The sequence below is a fragment of the Lutjanus erythropterus genome, chromosome 18, assembly GCF_056507025.1.
Source record: "Lutjanus erythropterus isolate fLutEry1 chromosome 18, fLutEry1.hap2, whole genome shotgun sequence".
Taxonomy (NCBI): domain Eukaryota; kingdom Metazoa; phylum Chordata; class Actinopteri; order Lutjaniformes; family Lutjanidae; genus Lutjanus; species Lutjanus erythropterus.
This window is the reverse complement of record NC_139334.1, coordinates 21,254,492-21,279,540: the sequence shown is the minus strand read 5'-3', so window position 1 is coordinate 21,279,540 and position 25,049 is coordinate 21,254,492. Positions and strand designations below refer to the sequence as shown.

General features: G+C 38.9%; 1 protein-coding gene across 2 annotated transcripts in view; it reads left to right on the top strand.

Annotated features, from left to right (window-relative positions):
• The window catches only part of mta1 (metastasis associated 1), a 59,762-nt gene that overhangs the window by 21,535 nt on the left and 13,178 nt on the right, over positions 1–25,049 (top strand). For both annotated transcript variants that reach the window (XM_084743315.1, XM_084743314.1), the window contains exons 4-9: positions 12,857–12,983; positions 17,270–17,333; positions 17,693–17,810; positions 20,105–20,207; positions 21,667–21,766; positions 22,268–22,456. In XM_084743315.1, coding sequence (XP_084599441.1) covers positions 12,857–12,983; positions 17,270–17,333; positions 17,693–17,810; positions 20,105–20,207; positions 21,667–21,766; positions 22,268–22,456 — 701 coding nt within the window. The remainder of the gene's footprint in view (positions 1–12,856; positions 12,984–17,269; positions 17,334–17,692; positions 17,811–20,104; positions 20,208–21,666; positions 21,767–22,267; positions 22,457–25,049) is intronic.

Sequence of the window (25,049 nt, the reverse complement as noted above, 5' to 3'; positions counted from 1 at the left end):
ATGTGTTTTTTAAAGGCCAGAGTCATTCTTGAATGTCCGGGTCACTTCCCCGGTGGTCAGTTGGAAATGATGCCTTCAGGGCACTGCTCCAGAGTGCCTGAATTCAAAGAGTAAAGAAGTAGAGAGGTGTGGAGGATTTGTTCCCACTTCAGGATATATCAGATGCTTTTTATTGTGACATTAGAGATTTTTTGGTACCTTTTTCTCCTTCACGATTCTGATACCTGAACTTTGCATGTGGGAGTACCAAATCAATGTTTTTTTCACTTACCCAGTTAGGCAAGTGGGTAAGAGGTCTACTTGCCAAAGATCAATTTTTACTTGCCCTACATACAAATCATTTTCTTTATTAGTGGTTATCAAATGACAGCAAAGACCAAAGCTGTCATTGCTGTGTGCCTTGAATCAGGTCAAACACTTCCACTGTAGAACCTGACTTCACTGTCCTGGAGCTAAAAATATTGTATGGAATACTGCTGGGAAGTAACAGGGACCCCTTAATGTGTTAATAGATTAAGTGGTATTGGATCAGTGCATAAACTTGTGTACTCACGGATATCACTACCAACATTTTAGGCATTATCTGAGGATTGTACTGATACCAATATGACAGTATGATATCACATCTTTTTACTTTGTAAAAGTCACTGTAAAATTGTTTGACACTGTGTGGACCCATTGACTTCTGTAATCATATCATTTGATATGTGATATCTGTAAGCTAGGGCTGCGCAGTTAATCAGATATTATTGCAATTGTAATATGGCCAGGTGCAATATCCAAATCACAGAAACTGAAATTTTTTGTGCAAGGAAAAATGTGTTACAAAACAGCTTTATGTTGAAGTACTGTTGTGCTGCAGAGATTCTTGACTGTTGAAACATGACTGTTTATTGTACAGACCCCAAATGTCACATCATCATTATTGTAATAGTTTTTTTTCAGTGAATATGACAATTGTGATGCAAAAATTATCATTTCCACTAATCGTGAATCATATCATAATTACAGTGTAATATAATAAAATATACATAATTGCAATATTTTTTTTTTACCATATCATTCAGTCCTACTTCAAGCCAAACTTGCCTTAGAGGGCGATGCAGACTTTGAAAAAGACTTATTTAAATTGATTTATGAAAACTACAACTAAGAAGACTTGACTGTGGCCAGCATCTCATCGTCAGTGTAATCTTAGTGGGAAAATACTACCACCCACTACGCACATGCTGGCAGATTTAGGCTGTAGTTGTTAGTCATCCTTAGCAGTCACATTTCATATTTCTTTTTAAAGGGATAGTTCTCCCAAGAACAAAACACGGCTGGAGTTTCATGTTAAAACAGCAACATGAAATGCCTCAATACTGCTCGCCTGGGGTAATTCAAGTCTTATAAAATGCTAAAAAAGTACTGAGTACCCATATCCCACTCTAGTTCAGATCGCTTACAGGTTGTCCACTTGCTGTAAAGAAAAACTTGATTCAGTTCAAGACTAAATTATTGTTTACATGGATGTTTTTGCAATATATAGTTTATATTTTGTACAGTCTCTCATCTTCATGGTGCACCCAGTTCTACGCACAGAAAGGGACAGAATAGCTGTGTAGAAAATGGAGAAAGGGGACTTTGAAGGAGAATTTTAAACCTTGCATTACTTTCTTTTTATGCACCCAGCCAATACTTAAGTGAAGTGGGCATACTTGTTAGACGGTCGTTTTTTGGAAAATTGAAAAAACTGTCGGCGGCGGCCACCTCAATTTCAATCTTGATAGAAATTTGTGATCAGGGATATTTCAGACGCTGTTCGATAATAATAACAGGCCACACAATTTGATATGATACAATTCTCTGATTTTTCTACATTGTTATATGGTGAGTTTTAAGACCATAGATGCAAAATAAAAAATCCAAGGGTGGCTGTTCTGTAAAAAATAATAATAATAATAATTTGAGAACACAGTGAAGCAGACTCCACTGCACGTCTGGACTGAAATAACAGGTTATGGTCTGAGTATGTCAGGCTTCTATCAATTTAGAAAAGATGGATCATTTTTAGCACAGTTTGATTTAACTCAGGCCACCATTCATACCAGCAGTGCTGTCATACTAACAGAAACTCTGCCATCCTGCAGTCAAGGCTTGAAAAACCAACCACTAGACTTTGACTGGGTGTGGCAGGCTTAATGTTGGCGCTTGGGGTGTGAAAGTGTATACAGTATATATGTGTGTTTTGTGTGTGTGTGAGAGTTACCAAGTGGCCTATTTGAATGAGTGTGCATGTGTTTGTATGATTGTGTGTGTATGTGAGGCCTGGGGGTGTATCTGTGGCAGGAGAGGATTGTTTGTTCTATTGGACCACACAGCATCAGTTTGTCAGTGTGTGTGTCTGTCCTTTTTTAAGAAAGCCTGTGATTATTTTTGAGCAACATTTGTGGTACTTTTTGCACAAAACTTCTTGCAGGATTTTTGGTTGTTCTGCTGAACACGTGCTAGGGCTGGGCGATATGGCTTAGAAAGAATATCTCAATATTTTTAGGGTATGCCACGATCATTTCATAAACATCCAAGGTAGACCCACCATGAGCTATGAGACTTTGAAACAATGGTATATAGAAGCTATAGAGGCTACAAGTCCCAATGATATGAATCTTGTTTTAAGAAAAACACCTTTTATTTGCAATGTCCTGGAGAAGTACTACACTACCCAGCCAGATGTTTCTGCATGGTGCACCTCGCTGTTACTGTGGAAATGTACCACCCTCACAAACAGGTAGCAGGTCCCCTAGCTGGCTGGCTGGCAAGGTAGTTAACACAAGTTACTCTAATAATGTCATTATGCCAATGATTTTAAAAGTTAAATGTAAGAAGAAGCGGTGACATTTTGCCTAAAATAACACAATCCTCAAATAGTGATTATTTTGTAGAATATGGTGCATTGGTGTAAATCAGACCCTCCATCAATAAATTGGGACTGGCCGATACTGACAAAATCAAATATCACAATATTTTCAACCAAATATCTCTATTGATATTACAACAATATTGTGGATGCTTTCATAATTAGATTTTTAATGTGGGTATTTTTAATGTGGATATATTGACTGACCGGCTAAAGGCAAATGATAGAACAGCTGAAACAGTCTGGTGAGTTCAGAAAATTACATCACTTTACTATAATGCAGCCTTTAAAACCAGGAAAAGAAAAAATTTGCCACATCACATTGTGACAATATCCAAAGTCAATATAACAATGTGCAAATGACGATGATATTTACCCTCGATATCATGATATTGATATTAGCCTATATCAATACATTGCCCAGCCCAGGGATAATATTCTCAGCCAAAATAGAAAAAGAAAACATATTTAAATATGTTTTAATTGTTTTGGTGGGGTTTTTTTTCTTGTTGCGTGGGGATTTTAAGGAAACATATTTAACTCATCAATTTTACTTAACCTAGATCCTCCAAGAAGACACAACAAATCCCAGCGTCATATGACAGTACAGGCACACTGATGGACATAGCAGGACATTGTTTTCGGAGTGAGAGAAATGTTTGTATAGGCTGTTCCTATATCATCCTCTTGGATTTGGTTGTGCTTTGCCAGCTGCAGTTTGGGTACAGGGGCTTCCAGACATTTGCAATATGTAAAAAATGCATGGCGGGAATGAATGTGTACCGCATGGGTGTGGGCTGTATCCTGTCTGCGTTTCTGTAGCTGCAGCCTCACTGCATGTGCCTCTCTCTCTCTGTGTGTTCATGTGCTCTTATATATGCATGATGGACTTGAGTTTGTAGCTCTGGGCCTCGTCGCTGGAACTGCTGAAGGGGGACGTTTAATTCAGTTTCGTTATGGACCAGTGGAGAATGGCAGTTGAGTGTATGTGTGTGTGTATGAGCCCGTGTGTCTTAATGTGTGTCTGCCGTGAGTCATTGATCAAATATTTTGCTTGCAGAGATCCCGAGCACTCCCTCAATGGGGCCTCCAGCTCCGACATTAGCCCCTCCCCTGTGAGTGGAGCAGCCTCCTGAGTGGTCAGCTTCTGTGGCGGACTTGGCATTTTACCTCCCTGGCCCCTCCCTTCAGACGTTTGAATTTGCCATGACTCAAACCTTTTTCTATTTTTGAGATGTGGCTCCTAGCTCCCATAAACAATAGACAACAATGTTTCCAGTGAGCTAATGCAAAGAAAAGTAGAACCAGTGTGAATGAAGTAAAAGTGGTCGTGAGCTAAGTACAATATACACTTTTGCTATGGGTCCAAAGTGAGCCATCCCTTTTTTTTTTTTTTTTTTTTTTTACAGATTTATGAGTAAATTAATACACGGGATAGTCCCTCACCCTGTCAGTAGTAGTGCCATGTGTTACTTCTTTAAATTCAGAACTATTCTATATTTGGCTTGAGTGATGATATGTTATAATGCGACTAGGTCCTACAGTGAGAGGATGAATTTCTCATTTGCATCCTCGCCTGCATAGCTTTATGAACTGTGGCCTTATCAGCTGTAGCCTAATGATTACAAAGTGAAGGCAACCCCCTCGCCTCGTGTCGACACACTTCTTGTTCCTGTTTTTGGAGCACACTGAGATTCATGTTGTTTTGGCAAACAGTAAGCAGCTTATTAATTTGAATTGTTTTAATATATTAAAAATGTAATCACTTGCACTGTGTTAGGGAAAGGGGTGTACTTTATGCTAAAAAAAAACCTTTTGTGCACCACTTTATTGTTCGTAAACAAAGTGAAATTAGATATGATGTGCAGGAATGTAGTTTAGGGGATGTGTTGACCTTTCTGCTGTTAAACTAAACAATTACTTTTGATTTAATGACTTGCCAGCTTTCAAATGTTTTTGTTTGAATGTGATCCAGTAACCAGGTTAGAAATTAGATTAAGTCAGGAAAATGGAGAACACATTTAGATGCACTGCAACAACTTGACTGCTGCTAAACCCACGTTTAAATTCACTTGGCTGCTAATCAGATATCTGCTTAACCCTCTACCACACTGTTGAACCACTGGCATATATTAAAGATATTAGCAACATGCAGTCTAAAATTCAGATGCTGTCTTGGGTCTTTGTCATTCACATGGCACTCTTGTAAAACTCCTGTTAAAAACCAGGATGCAAGTTAAGTATATACACAGCAAAAATCCTCACCCCAATTACAGACTTTTTGTTTCTTGTTTACACGACATTGAAGAAATTTGACTCTGTTTACTTAAAGGGGAATCCCAGTGATTTTTACACACCAAAAACATGTCATAAGAAGAACTAGTGAGGCTGTGAAAAGAGCTGTATAATGTCTGTTTCTCTAGAGGAAGCTTTGTTATGTCTAGGGAAAATATAATAATATCTTGTGATGTCAACAAAGTAATCTCAGTTTGGGATTGGAGACAGCAAATTTTTAATGCACGACCTGTGTTACTAAGGGGAGATGTGGAGTTGACCAGCCAGACACATTTCACTAGCAACATGTTATATATAAGTTTTAGTCAGAGTTTACATAGCAGGCATATGCTGTTTTTTAAAGGTATCACAAGTAGTTGTCTGGCAGATGAAAATATCACCAGTGAGAAATATATATTTTTTTTCTATTCAGTATTCAAGTTTGTTGCAATAAACAGTGACTTGCAAGAGGACATTTATTGGCACATTTTGTTTGATTGATTTGATTGTTGTGGGTTTTAATTCTCGCATGTTAAATTAGCATTTAACCTTTAGTTTTGTAATATGATCATATGCCCTACTGTATGTGTCCAGATGAGGAAAGGACATATCAGGTGTACTGCTGTCGGAGAGCTTAAAATACAGTATAAATAGTAATACAGTTAAGAGGACAGTAATAGTTGACATGCAGTGGTCATACCAGTGCCTTACCCCTGCAGAAGAATTTAGATTGAAATTTAAAGACAAACAGATATACTGTGATATATACCATTACCACCCATGCATCAAATTATACCGGAAATGAATTTTTGGCCATATAGCCCAGCCCTACTAAAGCACATGGCCCTGATCAGACAGAGCACAGTTTTTGTAGTGAAGGGTGTCTTTTTCCAGTTGTTTCCTAAATTGATGAGAAAATTGTGGTGCAGACTCGGAGTCTCTGCAGAGAGACAAAAAGACTGAGCACTCATGTGGACTGACTGCTGCTTAATGTCATCAGTATGATGAAGTTAGTCTAGCATTTGTTCATGTGGGCAGTTACAGTTAACTAATGTAACACACCTTCTGTTTAGATACTTTGATAAGGTGAGAAGTGCTTCTTAATCCATTCTTGTCAGGGCCAGGGCATATGCAGACCTGATGTATTTTATTTTTTAGTGATATGCTATATACGGAACATTTACTCTGCTCTGCGCTTATTCAAGTGCTTCAAAAACTTAACCTAACTTATATAAATGTTTAAAATTCCAGCTTTACTTGAGAACAGACACTTTACTTACTGTTTCTCTCTACTGTTCACATATATTCATTATAGAGCTACACCTCAAGGGATTAAATGTTGCCAGATTCTTGTCTTGAAGTACTGTTGTAAACATAATATAACCAGCACTACAGCTCTGCATTGTCTAGTTGTACTATTTTTTTTCTACTGACTATGCTCTTGTTCTTACTCTTGTTTTGAATGTGTTGTGAGTGAAAAAAAAGTCCACAATGCACTTGTGTAAAGTGGACTGACTTCAAAATTGAAATACTTTTTTAAATACATGACCTTGACTGGGCAAATGTGTTGTCTGGCGTGCCCTTGTCTGCAGATTCGGAAGACACATCTGAATCATCTGATTTAATATGAGCTGAGCATTACTGACAAACCTGTTATGTCTATATTGACTTTGTGGTTTTGGTATTTGCATTTGCATCTTATTTTTCATAGCAGTGGGTGATGTAGTTACCAAGAAGAAAGAATTAGTAAAGGTGGGACAGTCAGAAAATTAATTTCAAATTAAGACAGTATTTTAACTTTCATCAAAATATTACCACAATCATACTCACAGATGATTTCTTCTCAAATCATAGTATTGATTATATATTGACAGATCTCACCGCTTTATGAAGAATTTTGAGTAAACAAGTTATTTTCTTTCTAAGCAATGATTTTTTATTTATTTATTTATTTTTAGCTGAAACATTAGTCTGTAGCTTCCTCTGTCTCTAGTCCCTCCACCACACACTGTATCATAGAGGTGTAGTCAGTTTGTTAAGGTAATAACGGTCTGCTGTGCTCTCCTCACCTCCTCCTCTCACCCTCAGGCCTGCTCTTTCCTCTCCTTTCCCTCCCCTCACCGTCTCTCGGCCCAGTAAGGCGACCCATTCATCAATAATTGATAATTGGCTGGGACAGGTGAGATGGAGAGGCAATTTGTAGAGAGTATGGTGTGGGTGCACTGCCAGGAGATTGGCTCCGAGGAGGAGAGGAGAAGGACTGAGGTTGGGGAGTTGAGTTGCTACTCGAGGACGCGCAGCCAGGGGCCAGTTGGAAGGGCCAGCCAACTGATGTACCACTACATAATCCTGCTAGTGCGTGTGTGTAAATTCATGGATATGTGCATACAGGAGCAGAGTAACACACATTCAAGCACTCACACCCACGCACTGAGACTCAGCTCAGAAGTCATGTCAGTTTTATTTATATAACCAAAAAACACAGATCACATTTTTGCCTTAAAGGGCTTTAAAATCTACAAAGAAGCAGACGCTACACTCTTTCTTTAAAAGGACACACACACACACACACACACACACACACACACACACACACACACACACACACACACACACTCATACTTTATCAAGAAAATACGAGCAGGAAAAATGTCAGAAAGAGGTTCCTCATCCAGAACAGACAGATATACAATAGATGTAGTATATTTGTAGAGAAAGAGTAGACAAAAAAATAACAGTATTTGAATTTTCAGCCTCCAAAAATTGAAGACAAAAACCTGTAGCATTCACCTCCTTGTTCTAATAAAGTTGTAAAAAATGATGTGACTGATCAATTGATTACATCATATGTTCATGAATGAATGAAAATAAACTCTTCTGAGCTCAGCTGAAATGATTAATCAGTTGACTGGCAGAAAAATAACCAACAACAATTAAAATAATCAGCTTAATCAATTGCCTTTTTTTTGTGATGAAAATGTTTATTATTATAATTTTATAGAGTAAATGATTAATCCATTTAGGGGTGCATAAGACTGTCATGGCACTGTCATAACCATGACGTGATACTTGTCATGAATATAGGAGTCTTAATGAATATTTATGACTGTTGACATTAAGTGTCATTTGGTCAGTCTTGTAATTTATAATCCAGAATTAGGATAACGGTTCCCAAAACAATGTCAGATTTGTATTAAGAGATGATGTAATTAACCAAACAGCACTTATTTGCAACAATCATAAACAGTTATAAAGAGTTTGCATGCTCTCCCTGTGCCTGTGTGGGTTTCCTCAGAGTGCCCTGATTTCCCAGCCATCATGTATAGTTGGTCAGTTCTCCTGTCAGTACCTCTGACCAAGATGCTGGCTTAGAACTGGAGTTGGTCCCCACGCTGCCCACTGGGTCGTAGGACTAGGATGAGTTAAATGCAGAGAATATACATAATGATACACATGTAATTGGACTCTGTATGATTGTTACCTTCATGTTCATGTCAGTGTCATGTCAGTCACCCCATCAGTGAATTGTAAAGATGATCGATAGATTCAGCTGCCCTACTTCAGAGAAGCCAAGAGTCCAGCCAGTCACAATCAGTTGCTGATGTGTGACAAAAAAGTTGTCAACGTTACAGCCATCGCCAAACAGTTTTCTCAGGGGGAAAACACTAGATGACTGCTGCTGATCTATCAAGTTAAGATTTAAAAAGTTTGCTCTAGTTAGTACATTTTATTGACACAAACAAATGAAACATTTATGTTCAGACAATGTACAAAAGTTTATATGTACAATAAACTCATTTAATAAAAAAAAAAAAATCTATGATTTCTTCTATTATTTTCTTCTATAACTGTGCCTGATTGCCACCAGGTCATCAGTTTTTCATACGAGCTTTGTGCAGCTCTGTTCAAAAACACAAGCTGCTTTTTTATGTTACCTTGAAAAAATCTTTATTCCATTATTCTTCGAATGCAACTCCTGCATAACTTAGGTGTTGCTGTCATTCATTTATAATGAACTTTTCTTCTTTTCCTTCAACTGATCTGCTGTCAGAAAAAGTGCATAAAAATGTACACATCCTGTTCTGGAAAGTTTATCTTACAGTGAATCTTGACTACCTCTCCTTCACAGGAAAAGCCAGTATTTGCCAATAATTAATATACTCCTCTTGCAATTTAAATTTGATTCAGTTTTGCAGTATTATAGATTTTTATGCTAATGCAGCGCCTCGTAGGGGAAACACTACCCGCAGTTTCGAGCTCATTATGAGCTGCCTGCCTGGATAACGACTGGAACATCAGTTCAGTAAATACAGAAAATGTAAAGTAAATGTAAAACACGTGTACATGTTCATCATGTAAGAATCAGATACCCACAAACACATTTTAGTCATGTCACACATGAGTATATGTGATTCATCTCTAACACAAACACTTTGTCTCCACACTCACCGTCCTACAACTTCCCACCTTATTTCCTTTCCCATTTAATCTTGTGGTTTTTTTTCTATTATTAATAATCTCTGTCCATATTTTGTTGCTTTTACATGCCAGGAGATGGAGTGAGGCTCACGCTGTGTGTGCGCGCGCTCTGCCTGGGCACTGATGGCGTGTCTGCTGGGTGCTGCTGAGTGCTGGGCAGAGTGAGGGAGTGAAGGAGTACTTATTGATTTTGGCCACACATCTCTTCTCCTGAAAATCCCTTGATTGCTTTTGTTCTGCTCCCCGTCTCCCTCTTTCTGTCTCGCTTCCTCTAATGAAACTCCAAATGAATTGGAGCACGTACTGACTGCTCTCTTTCTCTCTTCTGCTCCTCACCAGCCTCCATCGTTTCTCTACCACTCTCTCCGGCTCTCCCTCCGCATGTCTTTGTCTCTCCTCTTCTCACTCTCCCTGCTGATTTCTCTATTGCTCCCCTTCCTCCTCTCCTCCTCTCCATCCTTATGTCTCTCTTTCTTCATCTCATGCTCCCTTGCTCTTTATCACTTTTGTCACATTGTCTCCCTCCGCGCTCTTCTCGTCTATTTTATCTGTCTCTCTGTTGATCTGTTTTCCTGTCCATCTCACCTTCTCTTATCTCCTCTTTTCCTCTTCTCCCTCTGGTCTCTCCCACCTTTCATTTCCTCCCTGCTCCGCCTCGTCCACATATGAGGACGGGAATGTGCGATGGATGGAGATGTTGCCTTCCAGCAGCAGCTAAATCTATTCTTACAGAGTGACTCAGACACATGACCCACTCAAATGGGCTGATAGCCGCCCTTCAACAGTCGCTCTGTCCATTCATTCTTGGGCTATTTCTCAAGGTCTGTTTTTCACCTTCAATTCTTGCTTTTCCTTGACCTAATCGGTTTGTATGTGTGGCACAGGGATTGTCCAATAATTTTATTTTAGTCCAGAATATCAGCATGTGCAAGGTTACACCTAGAATAAAAGAAAAATCTTGAAGAATCCATGTCACAGCGCTCTGAGACACAATCCTGTACAACAACACAAAACCAAAAGGAGACGGTTTTGCACCCAAAGTTCAGTTTACTTCTGTTACAGTACAATTATATAATGTTATTCTGTGGCTCTGGAAGAGCTTTGACAAGATAAGATAATCCTTTATTAGTCCCACAACGGGGAAAATTTACAGTGCAGCAAATTGGATAGCAAAAGAGATAAAAAACATCAATCAAAAACAGTACATAATAAATAAGTGAACAAGCAATGTGAACAAGAGGAAATACAAAAATAGGAACAATATAAACAAGAGGGAATCTAAGAAATAAAGAATAATGGGAACAATATATACAATATAAACAAGAAATAGACTTGAAGACAGTTGAAAGTGACAAGTCATAGACAAAATGTGTTTGACAGGTCAGGATGGTGAAAGTAAGATCCAGAGTAGAGCTGCAACAATTGGTTGTCACCTTTAAAAAAAAAAAAATCTAAATCACAGTAATTGATGATTATTTAATTTAATCAAGTAATTTTTAAAGGAAAAAATGTCAGTTTCGTAATTCCAGCTTCTTAAATGTGAATATTTTCTGGTTTCTTTACTCCTCTGTGAGGAGTTGTGGGCAAAAAAAGACATTTTAGGATGTCATCTTGGGCCTTTAGAAACACTAATTGATATTATTTACCATTTTTAGTCGCTAGTTGCAGTCCTAGTCCAGAGTCTCTAGAGCTTGATACATACAGGCTCTCTCAAGCCCTCCAACACTATTAAATCTCTTTCTTATGAGTAACTAACTTAACTTTATCCATCAGTGCTACGTGTGTGTCATTATAGTTTTTTTTTTTTGTGCTGTAATTAGGAATAACTACATTAAGAAATTTAGCAGGGACATCTTTCTTTCCAGAATTTGTGACCCTGTTACTTTGGATAATCCATATTCAGAACAGGTAGAAAGTAGGATAAGGTCTGTGACAGTAAGGTGTGTGGATTGCCGAGAATAACCAGGACATTGTTTCTGGAGAGGCTTTTAAAGATTTTTTTTTTTTCTTCAGTACCTTAAGCTGCACAAATCCTTTCACCTTCTTTGTATTTAGAAGATGACAGAAATTGATATCCAAACCTGAGGAAATAAAACTGAAGCTACCTGCATTCATTTAACTTTTTTTTAAGTGTGTAATTGAACCAGTCTTTCAATCCTAAACTAGTCCTCACCTGAAAATGAACTTTTTGAAGAAAGTAAAGACCTTTCTTTCAGTCCAAAACTTTCCAGACCTTTCTAGTCACCCGCTGTCAGTCCCAGGGTTTTAAAGCTATAAAAATCCAAGCAGCCCTCCACATTCAGATTATTTTGAAGAGAACTAAAATGTCTTTTTATTCTGTAATTCTTTCCATTTTTAATTTGTTCTAATTTGCCCCAAGGTAGCTCACAGGATAAAGAGTATTAAAGCTGATTTCTGTGGGTTTTCTTTCCTCCACTAGGAATAAATTATGGTGGGATAAAAATGTCAAGTTGTTTTATTTATTCTTTTAAGTATTTCTGCAAATTTAAAGTGGAAAAAAAACTGATATTGGTATCCACATTTTGAAAAAAAATATATTTGACTTAAAATTCTGGAAAAAAAATAACCTGTATTCAATTTCCCAATAAAAATACTGAGGTCATGACTTTTCTCAGTGAAAGCTGCAGAATTGCCTTCAATACGTCTTTTTGCTGTTTAATACGGATTACATAGAAGGGCAGACTCTTTATTGGTGTTTTTAACATCCCTTTCAGGGTCTTTGAGTAGTTTCCACGCTTGAACTACAGAAGATTACCCAAATAATAGTATATTGAAAACACATTTGGAGGGCATTAAAATGATGGAGAATCCTGAGCGGACAAAGAGGAGGGAGAAGCACTGAGATATTCATGGTGTCGCTTTTGTAATAACGGTAGAAATACAGAATTGGAGAAGAAAACCTTTGCCTGATATTTGATCCATATTGCAGGTTTAGTCATAATCAGTAAGATGTTATGTAAAATAGAGTATGTGTACAGGAGCATGCTTCTCTCTGGGGACTTCATTGTTCCGGCTCATCAAGTGTGCGTCCGTGTGCTTTATATCAGCTTGTTGTGCACCTGAGACTGTTTGTGGCTGCAGCCGATAAATTTGCATTTCTCCCCTTCGTTTTCCCCTCGGACATCATTGTTCTACCTCATCTGATGTGTGTATGTTTGACCTTTTACCCCTTTTACCACCCAGGGGAGCTGGAGGAGGAGATGGAGAATCCAGAGATGGCGGACCTCCCCGAGAAACAGAAACACCAGCTCAGACACAGAGAGCTTTTCCTGTCCCGCCAACTGGAGTCTTTACCTGCCACGCACATCAGGTACACTGCAGCAAACCACCGTGTTTTTATATTGCTAAGTTATCTGTTCACACAGTGTGCTATTTTGATAACAAATTCCATACAATTCTTTTCGGCTTCTATTAAGTTTAAAAATCCCAACTTTTTCAAAACAAGAAAAACATCCCCCTGGAATTTATTGTTAAATAAACCCAAAACAAGTCAAAATCAGAAAACTGCACCAGAGAATGAAAATAAGTGTAATTATTTTGCTCATTGTCAGAATTCTTTTCACTTGTCACAAAAAAGTCACAAAAATGAAATGAAATTCAAAGTTGTAATCCTCAAGATTTCAGTCCTGGATCATTTGGCGTGACACCTGTGGTTACCGTAGTAACGGCGAGTAGGGTTTAATACTACAACAAACATTCTTTGAGCAGCTCCTTTGTCAGAAATCCAACCAAAGAACAAATGTTTTATTTGTTCTTTGTGCAACCAATCTAACTCAAAATCACACTGCGAGTAGTTTTCCACATAACACCAAGATGCAGTATAGTGGGCTACAGCTGAAAATGGCTGTTGTCTTGTTTAGTAGACACATTTTTGAGGAATGATTGCCATAAGTGCTTGTCTTTGTCAACTCTTTACACTGTTTCCGTCTTCAGCCAGACATTGTCTCCGCTCTAACTACTTTCCATGGGAAGGGGGGTCAGTTTTCCCTAACCAGTCACAAGAGACCAACGTATCCACCTGAATCTAACACCATTTTAAGTCCACACTGATGTGTAGCCAACATACTGGTTTTTCCGGGGTTTCAAGAGTCGAGCAAAGAGAAGAAGAGAACAGCCTCGATAGAGTCATCTTCTTCATCTATAGCAATCGCTGTTGTTATTACTCCTCCTTGGTTCTGGTGCAGAGCTTGGCAACAGCATGACAACGGCGTTAGTCATGCCTGTGGCACTGATTGGCTAATTGTTTGCCCTCCCTCAGCGATCATTGGATCAATTGCTTTTTCAACTGAGAAACCACATTTTCCTGTCGGGATGCCAACCCAGAGTGGGCGACTGGGACCTAGGAAAAGGCAGAGCTAACTGAGGTGTATACTTTGACTGTCCTGTGGCTGCTTCACAATAAAAGCCACCGCATGTTTTGCCGGTTGATCACTTTTAATGTGAAGCCTTGTCCTTAGGAAATGCCTGGTTTATGTGAGCTATAAGTCAGTGCAACTCTGATGCAGAGGTGAAGGGAGTGGACAGTAAACAGTTGAGCTGATATGAATAGAGATAAAATTGTGTTGGAAAACACACTGCACCGTTTCCTGTGAATCCCTTGTACTTTGTTTGGGAAAGGCAGATTTTGCCACAAAAACAGACAATAAATATCAAAAATAGGATGTGATTTCATGAAGGTGTTAAGGATTAGGGTTGCAACTCATTATTTTCTTGATAAATCAAAAACAACAGACAAGCACAATATCACAATGTGCTAGAGCACACAGTGGGATCTTCAAATGTCTTTTATCCAACCAACCCCCAGATATTCAACTTAATACAGTCTAAGATTATAAAAGCAGCATATTTTCACATTTGATAACTTGTAACCGGGGCGGCACGATGGTGCAGTGGTTAGCACTGCCGCCTCACAGCAAGAAGGTCCTGAGTTCGATCCTCCAGCTCCTTGGCTGGGGCAGGGCCTTTCTGTGTGGAGTTTGCATGTTGTCACCGTGTCTGCGTGGGTTCTCTCCGGGTTCTCCGGCTTCCTCCCACAGTCCAAAGACATGCATGCTGGGTTAATTGGTGACTCTAAATTGCCCGTAGGTGTGAATGTGAGTGTGGGTGGTTGTCTGTCTGTGTCAGCCCTGCGATGAACTGGCGATTTGTCCAGGGTGTACCCCACCTCTCGCCCAATGTCAGCTGGGATAGGCTCCAGCAGCCCGCGACCCTTACGAAATAAGCGGTTACAGAAAATGAATGAATGAATGAATAACTTGTAACCGATCTAATATTTAACATTCTTGTGAAACAATTAATTTATTATCAAAATAGTTGGCGATTTATTGACTGATCATCGCAGCTCAATTAAGAATTAAGATGGTTTGTTTTATCCTAATTTATACCTAGAAAGTATGTAAACCAAATGTCTACCAGGTATGTGGTCTTAAAAACAGCAGTTTGGAGGTGGAGGATGATGTGATCATTTATTGATTCCTTCCTTCATGTTATCTGCAGAACACAAGCTTACGAGGGCTGAACGAGTCAAACAAACCCAAAATAATTCACCCGTATGTCGTGTGCAGGTTGAGCATTAAATGTCAACAGAAAGCTGTTTCTACATATAGAACTGCCTTTGCTCGCCGGTAAGCTCCTGGCAAACCCACCTAATCATTAGCACATTATTACTTGACATTTCTGAGGAGAGGCAGGAAGAGCAAACTGACATCTGCTTGAATAAAAATACTCTGATGAGCCATTTGTTTATCGAGGATTCAAACTTGATTAGGATTTCTAACTTAACACCAACGTGCAGCAAGGTTACACGAGGTGTTTGAGTTTAGCACCCTGCCAAGTTGTATTTGCTTCAGGCTAGATAGGTATCACTAATTAGCTGGTAAATAATTTGAATTCAGATGGTAACAGTTAAGGGACAGAGATGAGTGCTGTCAGTGTCAACGCACCGGACGATGATTCATCAAATAACACGCCATGCCAGCTGGAAACTCATCAATATCATCGCTGCTGATTCTGAAATGCATCCTACATCAGAGTATCCTCTCAGACAGTTTCTACTGCAGAGGAAAGCTTGGACCAGCCTTCATCTGGCACTTATGTAACGTGTCATCTCCTGGACATTGAAGGAATAGTTCAGAATATTAAAACTGGGGTTGTATGTAGAGGTGGAACAGTTAATCAATTATTAATCCATTTTTAAACTAATAACCAACTATTTTGATTATCGGCATGAGTGTTTTTTTTAATAAACAAAAGTCTAAATTCTCTAATTTCAGCCTCGGTTTACTGAATATCTTTGGGTTATTTGAGGATGGCATCTTGGTTGACATTTTGTGACATTTTAAAACAAACAACTGTTGAGTAATGGAAAAAAATAATAAAATTAGTTGTTAGTTGCAGCCCTTGTTGTATGAGTTACTCATCAAAAGAGTTGTCCAGTCTAATCGGATTTAACTGATCAGTACAAAGATTTGACAAGTCCTTCCTTTCTTTTTAGTTCATCGCCAAACTAAACTCCTGTATCAGCCTACGTGAGCATGTTTTACCAGTAAGACTCAGAAACACCACGTCATGCAGCACAGGTGATGTGCTGCAGTGGTTGACAGTATGACACATGGTCTCAGTTTCTATCACTCTTTTCTGCTTCCATCACAGTCAGTTTTGTGGTTTGTGGTGATGTCGCTCTGTTTGGAAAGTTTACAGCCTGTCATGCTGTTGCATTGCTCTTTGTACAGTGATGCAGCTAAACGCAGCTTGTCACACAGACTTCTTTTTAATAAGTGTGCAAGCAAATCTAAAAATATTCAGGATGCACAACATGGATTTTTTTCAGCCAGCATCAATAAGCGATAATTACCTGCTTCTCATGGCCATTACCTATAAGAAAACCGATAATTTCACCTTTTTGAATTATAAGAGGAAGTTAATAAGGCCTGTAGTTTATGCACACCAGAGGGTAAGAAAATGAAGATGTACTGAGCAAAAATAGCTGATTAAATATTCCATAGCTCTGAGTTAATCAAAAAACTTCATACTTAAGTTTTTATGTAGCGTTAGTCTAAGATATTGAGAATATTTTCAGCGCTTTACCTTGCTGTCAGACAGCCTTTCGCAATGAGAAACCTCCTTTATATGAGCCAGATATCTCCCTCTCCAAAGCCATCTGACTCCATTGGCATAATACAGGAATTGCAAGTCCACCACTGTCTCTGTCTGTTTGTTTGTGTTATTGTGTGACTTTGTTGTTTCAAAGGATTATCGCTGATTTTCCCAATGGAGTGTGGTTGATGTTTTACTTATGTATCGGGAGTTTCCTGTCAGGAACAGCTGTCTGACGGCAAAGCAAAGGAGTGAAAATATTCTGAGATGCACATTTTGCTGCTGAACCTGTCCACAGTAGTACATCATTTACAGTAGCTTCCAAGCTGGTTTTCCTGTCTGCCTCTCCAAACTATGGGTGTGCCGAGCGCCATCCACTGTAGGCGATACACTGATGATGAATAAGTACCGTTCATAATTTGGTGTTTCTTATGTTAACTATTCACTCTTTCCTCCCTCCTCCATGCCCTTCCTTTCCTTCCATCATTTGCTGGACTCCAGGGGAAAGTGTTGTGTGACACTGCTGAACGAGACAGAGGCCCTGAAGTCGTACCTGGACAGAGAGGTCTGTACACCAGCTCTTCATGCCACATGATATGATAGGCTATTCTAAACTGTGATTATGTGGTTTACATTTCAGGATTATCTAAGAGAGAGTGAACGAGTGTGTGTGTGTGTGTATGTGTGTGTGAGTCTTATGAGTTAAGAGATTCTTGTTTCCAGATGAATTATTCAACGTGTTGACCCAGAATGTTCTTTTCACATACAGTAATGAGGAGACGAGAGACTAGCAGAGGGGAAAGTACACGCACACACTCATGCAAAGACAGATACACCCCTCTCTTTCGCCTCTGCGTTTGCCCGTCTCGCTTCCTGTTCCCTTTCATTCCATCCTCATGCCTTCCTGCCATCTGTATTTCCCAGGATGCCTTCTTCTACTCGCTGGTTTATGACCCTCAGCAAAAGACCCTGCTGGCTGATAAGGGGGAGATCCGTGTTGGGAACAAGTTCCAGGCTGATATCACCGACCTCCTGAAAGAAGGTACATCATACTTAAGGCTTGGGTGTTTTAATTGACACAGTTTTCCACAGAAGCTTATTCACAGGGTAGCACATTAACTTTTTCCTGCAGGGGTGTTTTTCACGGCTGTGTTCTGATTTTTTTTTTTTTTTTTTTAAATAGGGGAGCCTGAGCCATAATAAACTATTCAACTTTTCATGTTTTTGTAATTACTTAATTCTCAGGAACATTTCATGAACTTTAAGCAGCCTTTTCTGTCCCATGCCACAGTCAACTTTACTTTTTTATGAGTAAAGTAATAATAAAACAGCTAACCTAGGTTCTCATGACAGTCACAGCGCGACAGCATGATTATACATAATGAAAGAACTCGAAATAACAGGTTACTGTCTATGAATGATGATTTTACAGTCACCCAGAGAGGAGGGAAAGGATGGAGTGCATTATGTTCCTCAAAAAGAGGACAACTTTTGAAGTTACTGGACAACTGCTTTATTGGTGATAGACATGCTGACATCTTGCAATGAGAACAAAGCTTCCTTTTTCTTAATGATAAAAGCTTCCTGTTATTAATCTCTAATAGGATAACATGTACACTTGCATACAGGCAGTTATACAATGCAACCTCTGCAAAATTAAACGGATAGTTCAGTGAGGTTATGACGTCCTTATCATTTGTCAGTACATTACCTCCAGTTGATGCCGGTTGACACGCCTCCAGTTTGGAGAAGCAGCAGGTGTAGGACGTTATGCAGAGAACTGCTATGGACAGGGTCTGCAGCAAAAATGTATTTTAACCTCCAACAAAATCTATATTTTGAATATTTTCAGTTTGACCTTGCCATCAGATAGCTTTTTCCAATGGGTAATTGTCACTCTCTCCAAAGCCACCAGACTCCTGGGCAAAATCGGTAATTTTCTCTTGCAGAGTGCAGAAGTTGTTGGTCTACCGTTGCCTCGATCAGTTTCTTTGGTGAATCTGAAACCTTTAAAACATTTAAGTCACACAATGACACAAACAAAGTCATACAACAATACAAACAAACTAACATCAGGAGCAAAACAGAGGTCAGCAACTCCTGTGTTCTACAAGGCAAAATGACTGATTTTGTTAAAGGAGTCTGATGGAACGATTTCTAATGTTCCCATTTTAAAAGGTTGTCTTGTGGCAAGATGGAAATACTCTGGTGGAAATGGTGGTGAACTTAATCCATATATAGCATACACTTAGAATGCTGTTGAGTTGGACCTTTTGTAGATGGCTAAAATATGTTTTGCTGTTGGTCCTCAGTAGTAGCAGTACATTACTTAGCTTCCTACACAATGACTCCAGCTGCTTCGACCATTTATCTACTGTAGAAAAGACCCTGACTATGGATAAGTACCTCATAAAACCCCACATGAAAAATGACAAATTATACCGTTAAGACATGGAGGTTAATACATGGCAGTTGTTGCCTTTCTGGCCAAACTCTGAAAGTGCTTCCAGAATTCAGGGAACTCGGATACAGTAAAATAAGCACCTGTATTGTTTCCTGTGCCATAATTTCTGTGATTTCTGTGGTTGCTATGGTCACACGGTGAGCCGCTGCCGCCGACCTTGGCGTCACATCTGCCGGTGTGTTTACATTGAAAACAATGGAGGCGGCAACCACTCACTGTCTGAAAGAAACTTGAAGCTGTAACTACTCATCATACTGAATATTTCACATCCAAAGAAATTGTAGCCCATATATTAAATTCTGTAAATCTCATTTTAGACATTATACCTTGCACAGCAAGTTTTTTGACTTTGTAATTTGTCCACAATATTAAAGTCTGTAATTATTTTCAATCAAGCAGCCTGAAAGATATTTTTCAGACATTTTGTGCCAGTATTTTGTGAAGATATTAAGTATTTTCAAATGTGACTATTTTTCTGCCAGATTTATCGTTCAGTGTTTTGCCAGAATTTTATTCTTAGCAGGTGGGAAAACCTCTGAAATTGCAATTAGAGCACCATGGGACACTAAGCTCTCTAATTAAACCCATGTTAATGAAATTCTGTTACATGTGTTAGAAGCTCAGGCAGGTTGGCTGGTTTGTTGCAGGCGGCTGGCAGCCTGACAGACCCCACCTATTCAACTCTGGGATTCATTAAGGCTTTACACGAGGTAGTCATTTAAAGTGAGGAAAATAACAGGAAGAAAATCAGATTTAATTGTGGATTTTGCAAACGCTTGTTGTCCATATGTGGTCAATAAGGATTAATAATGACCTTGAAGAGCATAGGAGAATTAATTGGGTCTGTATCTGTGTTATTTGGATCTGTGTAGGCGAGGATGAGGACAGAGACTTGGATAAACTGGAGGAGAAGGTCTGGGACCCGAACAGCTCACTGACGGAGAAACAGATTGACCAGTTCTTAGTAGTAGCTCGGTAAGTCAACACAGAAGTGCAAAAGCATACAAAGAATAAAAAAGAAAACATGTGCTGTATATGAATGGATGAGTTGGTTATTTGCTTTGTTGCTGCGAGTTAGCTGAGAAAACTGATACCATTCTTATATCTGCATGCCAGATATGAATCTTCAGCCAAGAGGTGGTTAGCTTAGCAAAAAGAGAGCAAATGGAAAAAGTTAGCACAAGAGGGAGAGATGTGTTTATGGCGCAATCCCAATGCCCACACGCATGGATTCAGACTTTGAGGCACATAACTGGTGAGTCTGCGAAGGCTTGCAGACATTTTGACCCCTTTACACTACACTTTCCATAAGTGCAGATTTCTGCAGTATTTTCCTTAGGGAATTCCCACAGTTCATAGCATCGTGATGGTAAACACGGGGGTTACCAGGGGAAGCCCAGAAGTGTTAAAAAAAGGTTTGTTACTGTGATAATGCAAATGACAGTGAGTGTCATTATTCTTACGGTTTCTGCATGGTAAGGAATTTAATTTCAGTGTCTGGGTAAGTATGGAAAAAAAAGAAAAGGAAAATTGAGTTTTTTAACTTTTTTCCATCTCATTTTTGGTTCTTATTTGAAAAGAAGCTAAAAAAAATATTTCTTCATTATTTATTATATATTTTTAGGGAAAATGATACGAATAGAGGCAGCATTGTTTAGTTTACTTTTTCTTTGGGTGAAGATGTTTGACAGTAGAAGGTCATTCAGCTCTCTGCACTGTAGTACTTGATTTATTTGAGCTGCAGGACCTGGCTACAATCTTCTGGCAATTATTTGGCAACATTGTCGTCAGAATACAACGTAAATTTTGACAGTTGCAGATTAAAGCCGTTTATTTACATAATTATCAAAAAAAAAAAAAAAAAAAACGCTGTTTCTTCTCAGATGTCAAATATGGTGTAAAATTTTACATAGAACACATGAAATTTGTCAGGACCCAGTATTCAATGTACAAAGTTTTTCATTCACAAACAGCAATTTTCTAAATCACTGAGTGAGATCTCATCTTTTCTCCAAGAACTGACTTCTCTACTTAAATAATTCACTTTATTAAACAGCCAAAAAAAGGTTTGAATGAATATGTTCATATTTGTCCATACTTGTCTGATTTGTATGTGCTGCTAGCATTTACTTGAATATTTGTTTATTCTTCTTTCTTTTTTTCTTTAAATAAAAAAAAAAAAAAAATCCTTTCAGCCTCTCACACTCAAGCAAGTTTCATAATGTAATTCACAGAAAGAGCACCGTACATCTATGTCACCTTAACTTTTTCGCAGGATAGAATCTGTGGATCGGCTTAAATTAAAATGCCTTTTACCTTATGGGTTTGAAGATGCTTTTGTGGTCAGCAGCAAACCTTCTCCAGTCAATATTTATTTCCTGTCTCTTCATATATATTATGTCTTCATCTTTTGCATCATGTCTGTGTCCTACAGGTCAGTAGGTACTTTCGCCCGAGCCTTGGACTGCAGTAGTTCTGTCCGGCAGCCGAGCCTTCACATGAGTGCTGCTGCAGCCTCCAGAGACATCACCTTGGTGAGATACACATGAAAGCGGCCTTGGGTTAAATCAGCATAGGTGAAAAGTGTAGAGAGGGAGGCGATAGTGATAATGAAAGAATACGCTTGTTGTGCACAAGTCTGTTTATGTGTGTATGTGTGTGTTTGTGTGTCTGTCAGTGATCGTTGAAGCCTGTGTCTGGTTATCCTTAACAAGCACTTGGCCCCAGAAGCCTGGTGCGGGTCTATTCTGCCCTAGATCTTATCCTCATATATAAAACATAGACAAGAAGCCTTCTAGCTAACCACACATGCACACACACACACACACAGACACACTCACACACTCTCAAACGCAGCCCAAAGCCTCAGACAAGGGGCTGCATATAAACTCTGTGGACGAAACAAATAAAAATTAGTCATACTCCTCCCAACAAGTCAGCAGAATGGTGCAGGAATTCATTACATAAATGGTTCAGACAACATTTAAACAATAGCAAGTCATGAGACCAACATGTATTTCTATCTTGTGCTTTAGTTTCACGCTATGGACACCCTCCACGCCACGGGTTATGATATGACTCGAGCCATCGCAGCGCTGGTGCCTCAGGGTGGGCCCGTCCTCTGCAGGGATGAGATGGAGGAGTGGAGCGCCTCTGAGGCCAACCTGTTTGAGGAGGCATTAGAGAAATACGGCAAAGACTTCACTGACATCCAACAGGATTTTGTGAGTAGTGAACCAATAAAAGGAATTCTTATTACTGTTCTTGCTGCAAGTTAGATGAGAAGATCAGGACCACTCGCTTATCTCTTAGTAAAATATGAAACTGCAGCCAGGGGATAGCAGGCTTATTAGAAAGACTGGAGACAGGGTAGTCCTCTAAAAAGGACAGTTCAGAAAATTCAGTTCTAAAATGTGTATTTTTCATCTTACTCTTTAGTGGTATTTATCCATTTAGATTCTTTTGGCCTGAATTGCTGAGTTTTGGAGATGTCGTCCTTAGAGATGTCTGCCTTCTCTCAAATATAATGGGACTAAATTGCACTCAATTTGTCGTGCTCAAAGTGCCAAGAATACATCTGGAAAACTATCTGAAAAAGAAAGTGTCTCTTTCCAGAGATCATGACCAGGTTATTCAACATAATCCACAGACCTTGTTGTGAGCAGTTCAATTCAATTAGGTATAGCGCCAAATCATAACAAAGTTATGGGCAGGTACTTCATGTAGAGCAAGTCTAGACTGTACCCTTTGTTTTGTTTTTTTTAAACCCAATAGTTCCCACCAAGAACAAGCACTCAGGCAACTGTGGTGAGGACAATCATCCTTTTAACAGGCAGAAACCTCAAGTGGGTTCAAGCTCTTTCTTAAAGGTAGGGACCATTCCCTGGAACCATGTAGGAAGTATTTTCTTTCTATAGTAGAAACTACATTAGAATCTACCAGCACTGCTTTATTTCTACTAGAATGAAAATAGCTCCTGTTCACAGCAAGGTCTGTGAATTATCTTGAATAACAGGGTCATGATTTCTGAAAATAGACGTTGCTGTTGAGTTTTAAATATATTTTTTGGTGCTTTTAGCACCATAAGCACCGTGCCATTTGGTCCCATTATCTTCAAGAGAAGGCAGACATCTCTGTGGCCGATATTTCCAAAACTCAGCAACTCGCGCCAAAAAAATCTAGATGGTTGAAGAGCACTACGGGTAAGAGGGAAAAGTATGTGTTTTTTATTTTAGGATAAACTGTCCATTTAAAGGTAAAATAAATATGCCCACAAGCTCTTCTGGTTGACTCCACAGTGTTGAACTAGAAGAGTCCAGGAAGTGTTTGAGAGACACAAGTAACAGTCCAGCACATAACCTCCTGTAAAACTACAACAACTCTGCTTACCAAGTCGCCGGTGACTGGTTTTAGAACGTAACGCACGTCACCTGCTTCTATAGCCAATCAGCTTGTAGCGAAGTCAGCTGGTCAAATCAATTAGAAACTGTCAGCAATGACAGAATTTTGGACAGAGGAAAGAGAGGGTCACCACAACAGCTTAATTGAGAAACAGCCGTTTCTGTGTGGCACAAGGCTTAAAACTTTAATTTTCTGCTAAACTGACAACTTTACTGCTAACCTTTTCCTGAGCTCCACTTACATCTCTGCAGCTCTCTCTCTCTTACTCCAATCAGCTGCACTCCCTATGCACACAACTTTTATGTTTTCACAATTTCATCAATACTTTAAATGCAGCTGTAGCAAGTAACTCATTATCACTAATCTCATCAATATTTTAAAATAAGATGTTACAAATTATATCCAACACCAAAACAAAGCCAGTAGTAGTAGCAAAGTTTCAATTGTATTAAATTATATAATATAATATAACATAATTAAAATATTTAATGCACTACATCATAAAATGACTGATATGTCAGCAGAGATTAAGGAAACATGCTGAGGTCAAATGCTAGCAAGAGTGCTACAGTCGGTATGACCAAGTGTCCAAGAGTCCAAATTACTGCCGAATGATTGTCTGTTTATGAGTCGTAAGAAATCAATGAGACAGGCAGTCACTGAACTCAAACACCAGAGGGTGTGTTTTCGGAGCAGTGGGCTTTTGTTTTCGAGAATAACAAGCTTTACTTTTCACTGTGAGACACTGACAGTTATAAACAGCCGATCAACTTACAGTGTAGGGCTTGTGCTTGCTTGCTCTGCAGCACTTATTTTTGAAAACTAGGGTCTTGCATATTTCACCTTCAAGTGCAATTTCTTACCTCTTCTGTTTTGGCAGTTTTTGACTACAACAGACATTTTAGTTAAATCATATGAAACAGGGCTGCACAATTATTCACAATATTGTGGAAATTGCAGTATGGCCAAGTGCAATAATCAAATCGTCAAAGCTGCAACTTTTTGACGAGGAAATATGTGTGACTAACAGCATTATAATGAAGTCATGTAGTGCCGAGAACTGTTGTTCTCTGGATGTAAGAAAACATGTTTATTTGGTGCTGAACCTAACAAATGTCACATCGTCATGATTTTGATTGTTCTTTTTCAGTAAAACATTTAACCACAAAAATGTCTGTTCCCACTAATCGTGAATCATATTGTAATCACAATATCTGTCAAAATAAGTGCAGTACATCTGTATACATCTTTAGAAAACTTAATCATGGAAAGACAAAACTCATAAGAGTGGTATTGATCTCAGCAATAAAGTGAGCATGTTTTCCATAATGTCAAACCGTTCCTTTAATTGTGGAGAGTTGTGTGTCATGGCTCTGTTTAATATCATCATATATCTGTGTGCTTGGGAGTTAAAAA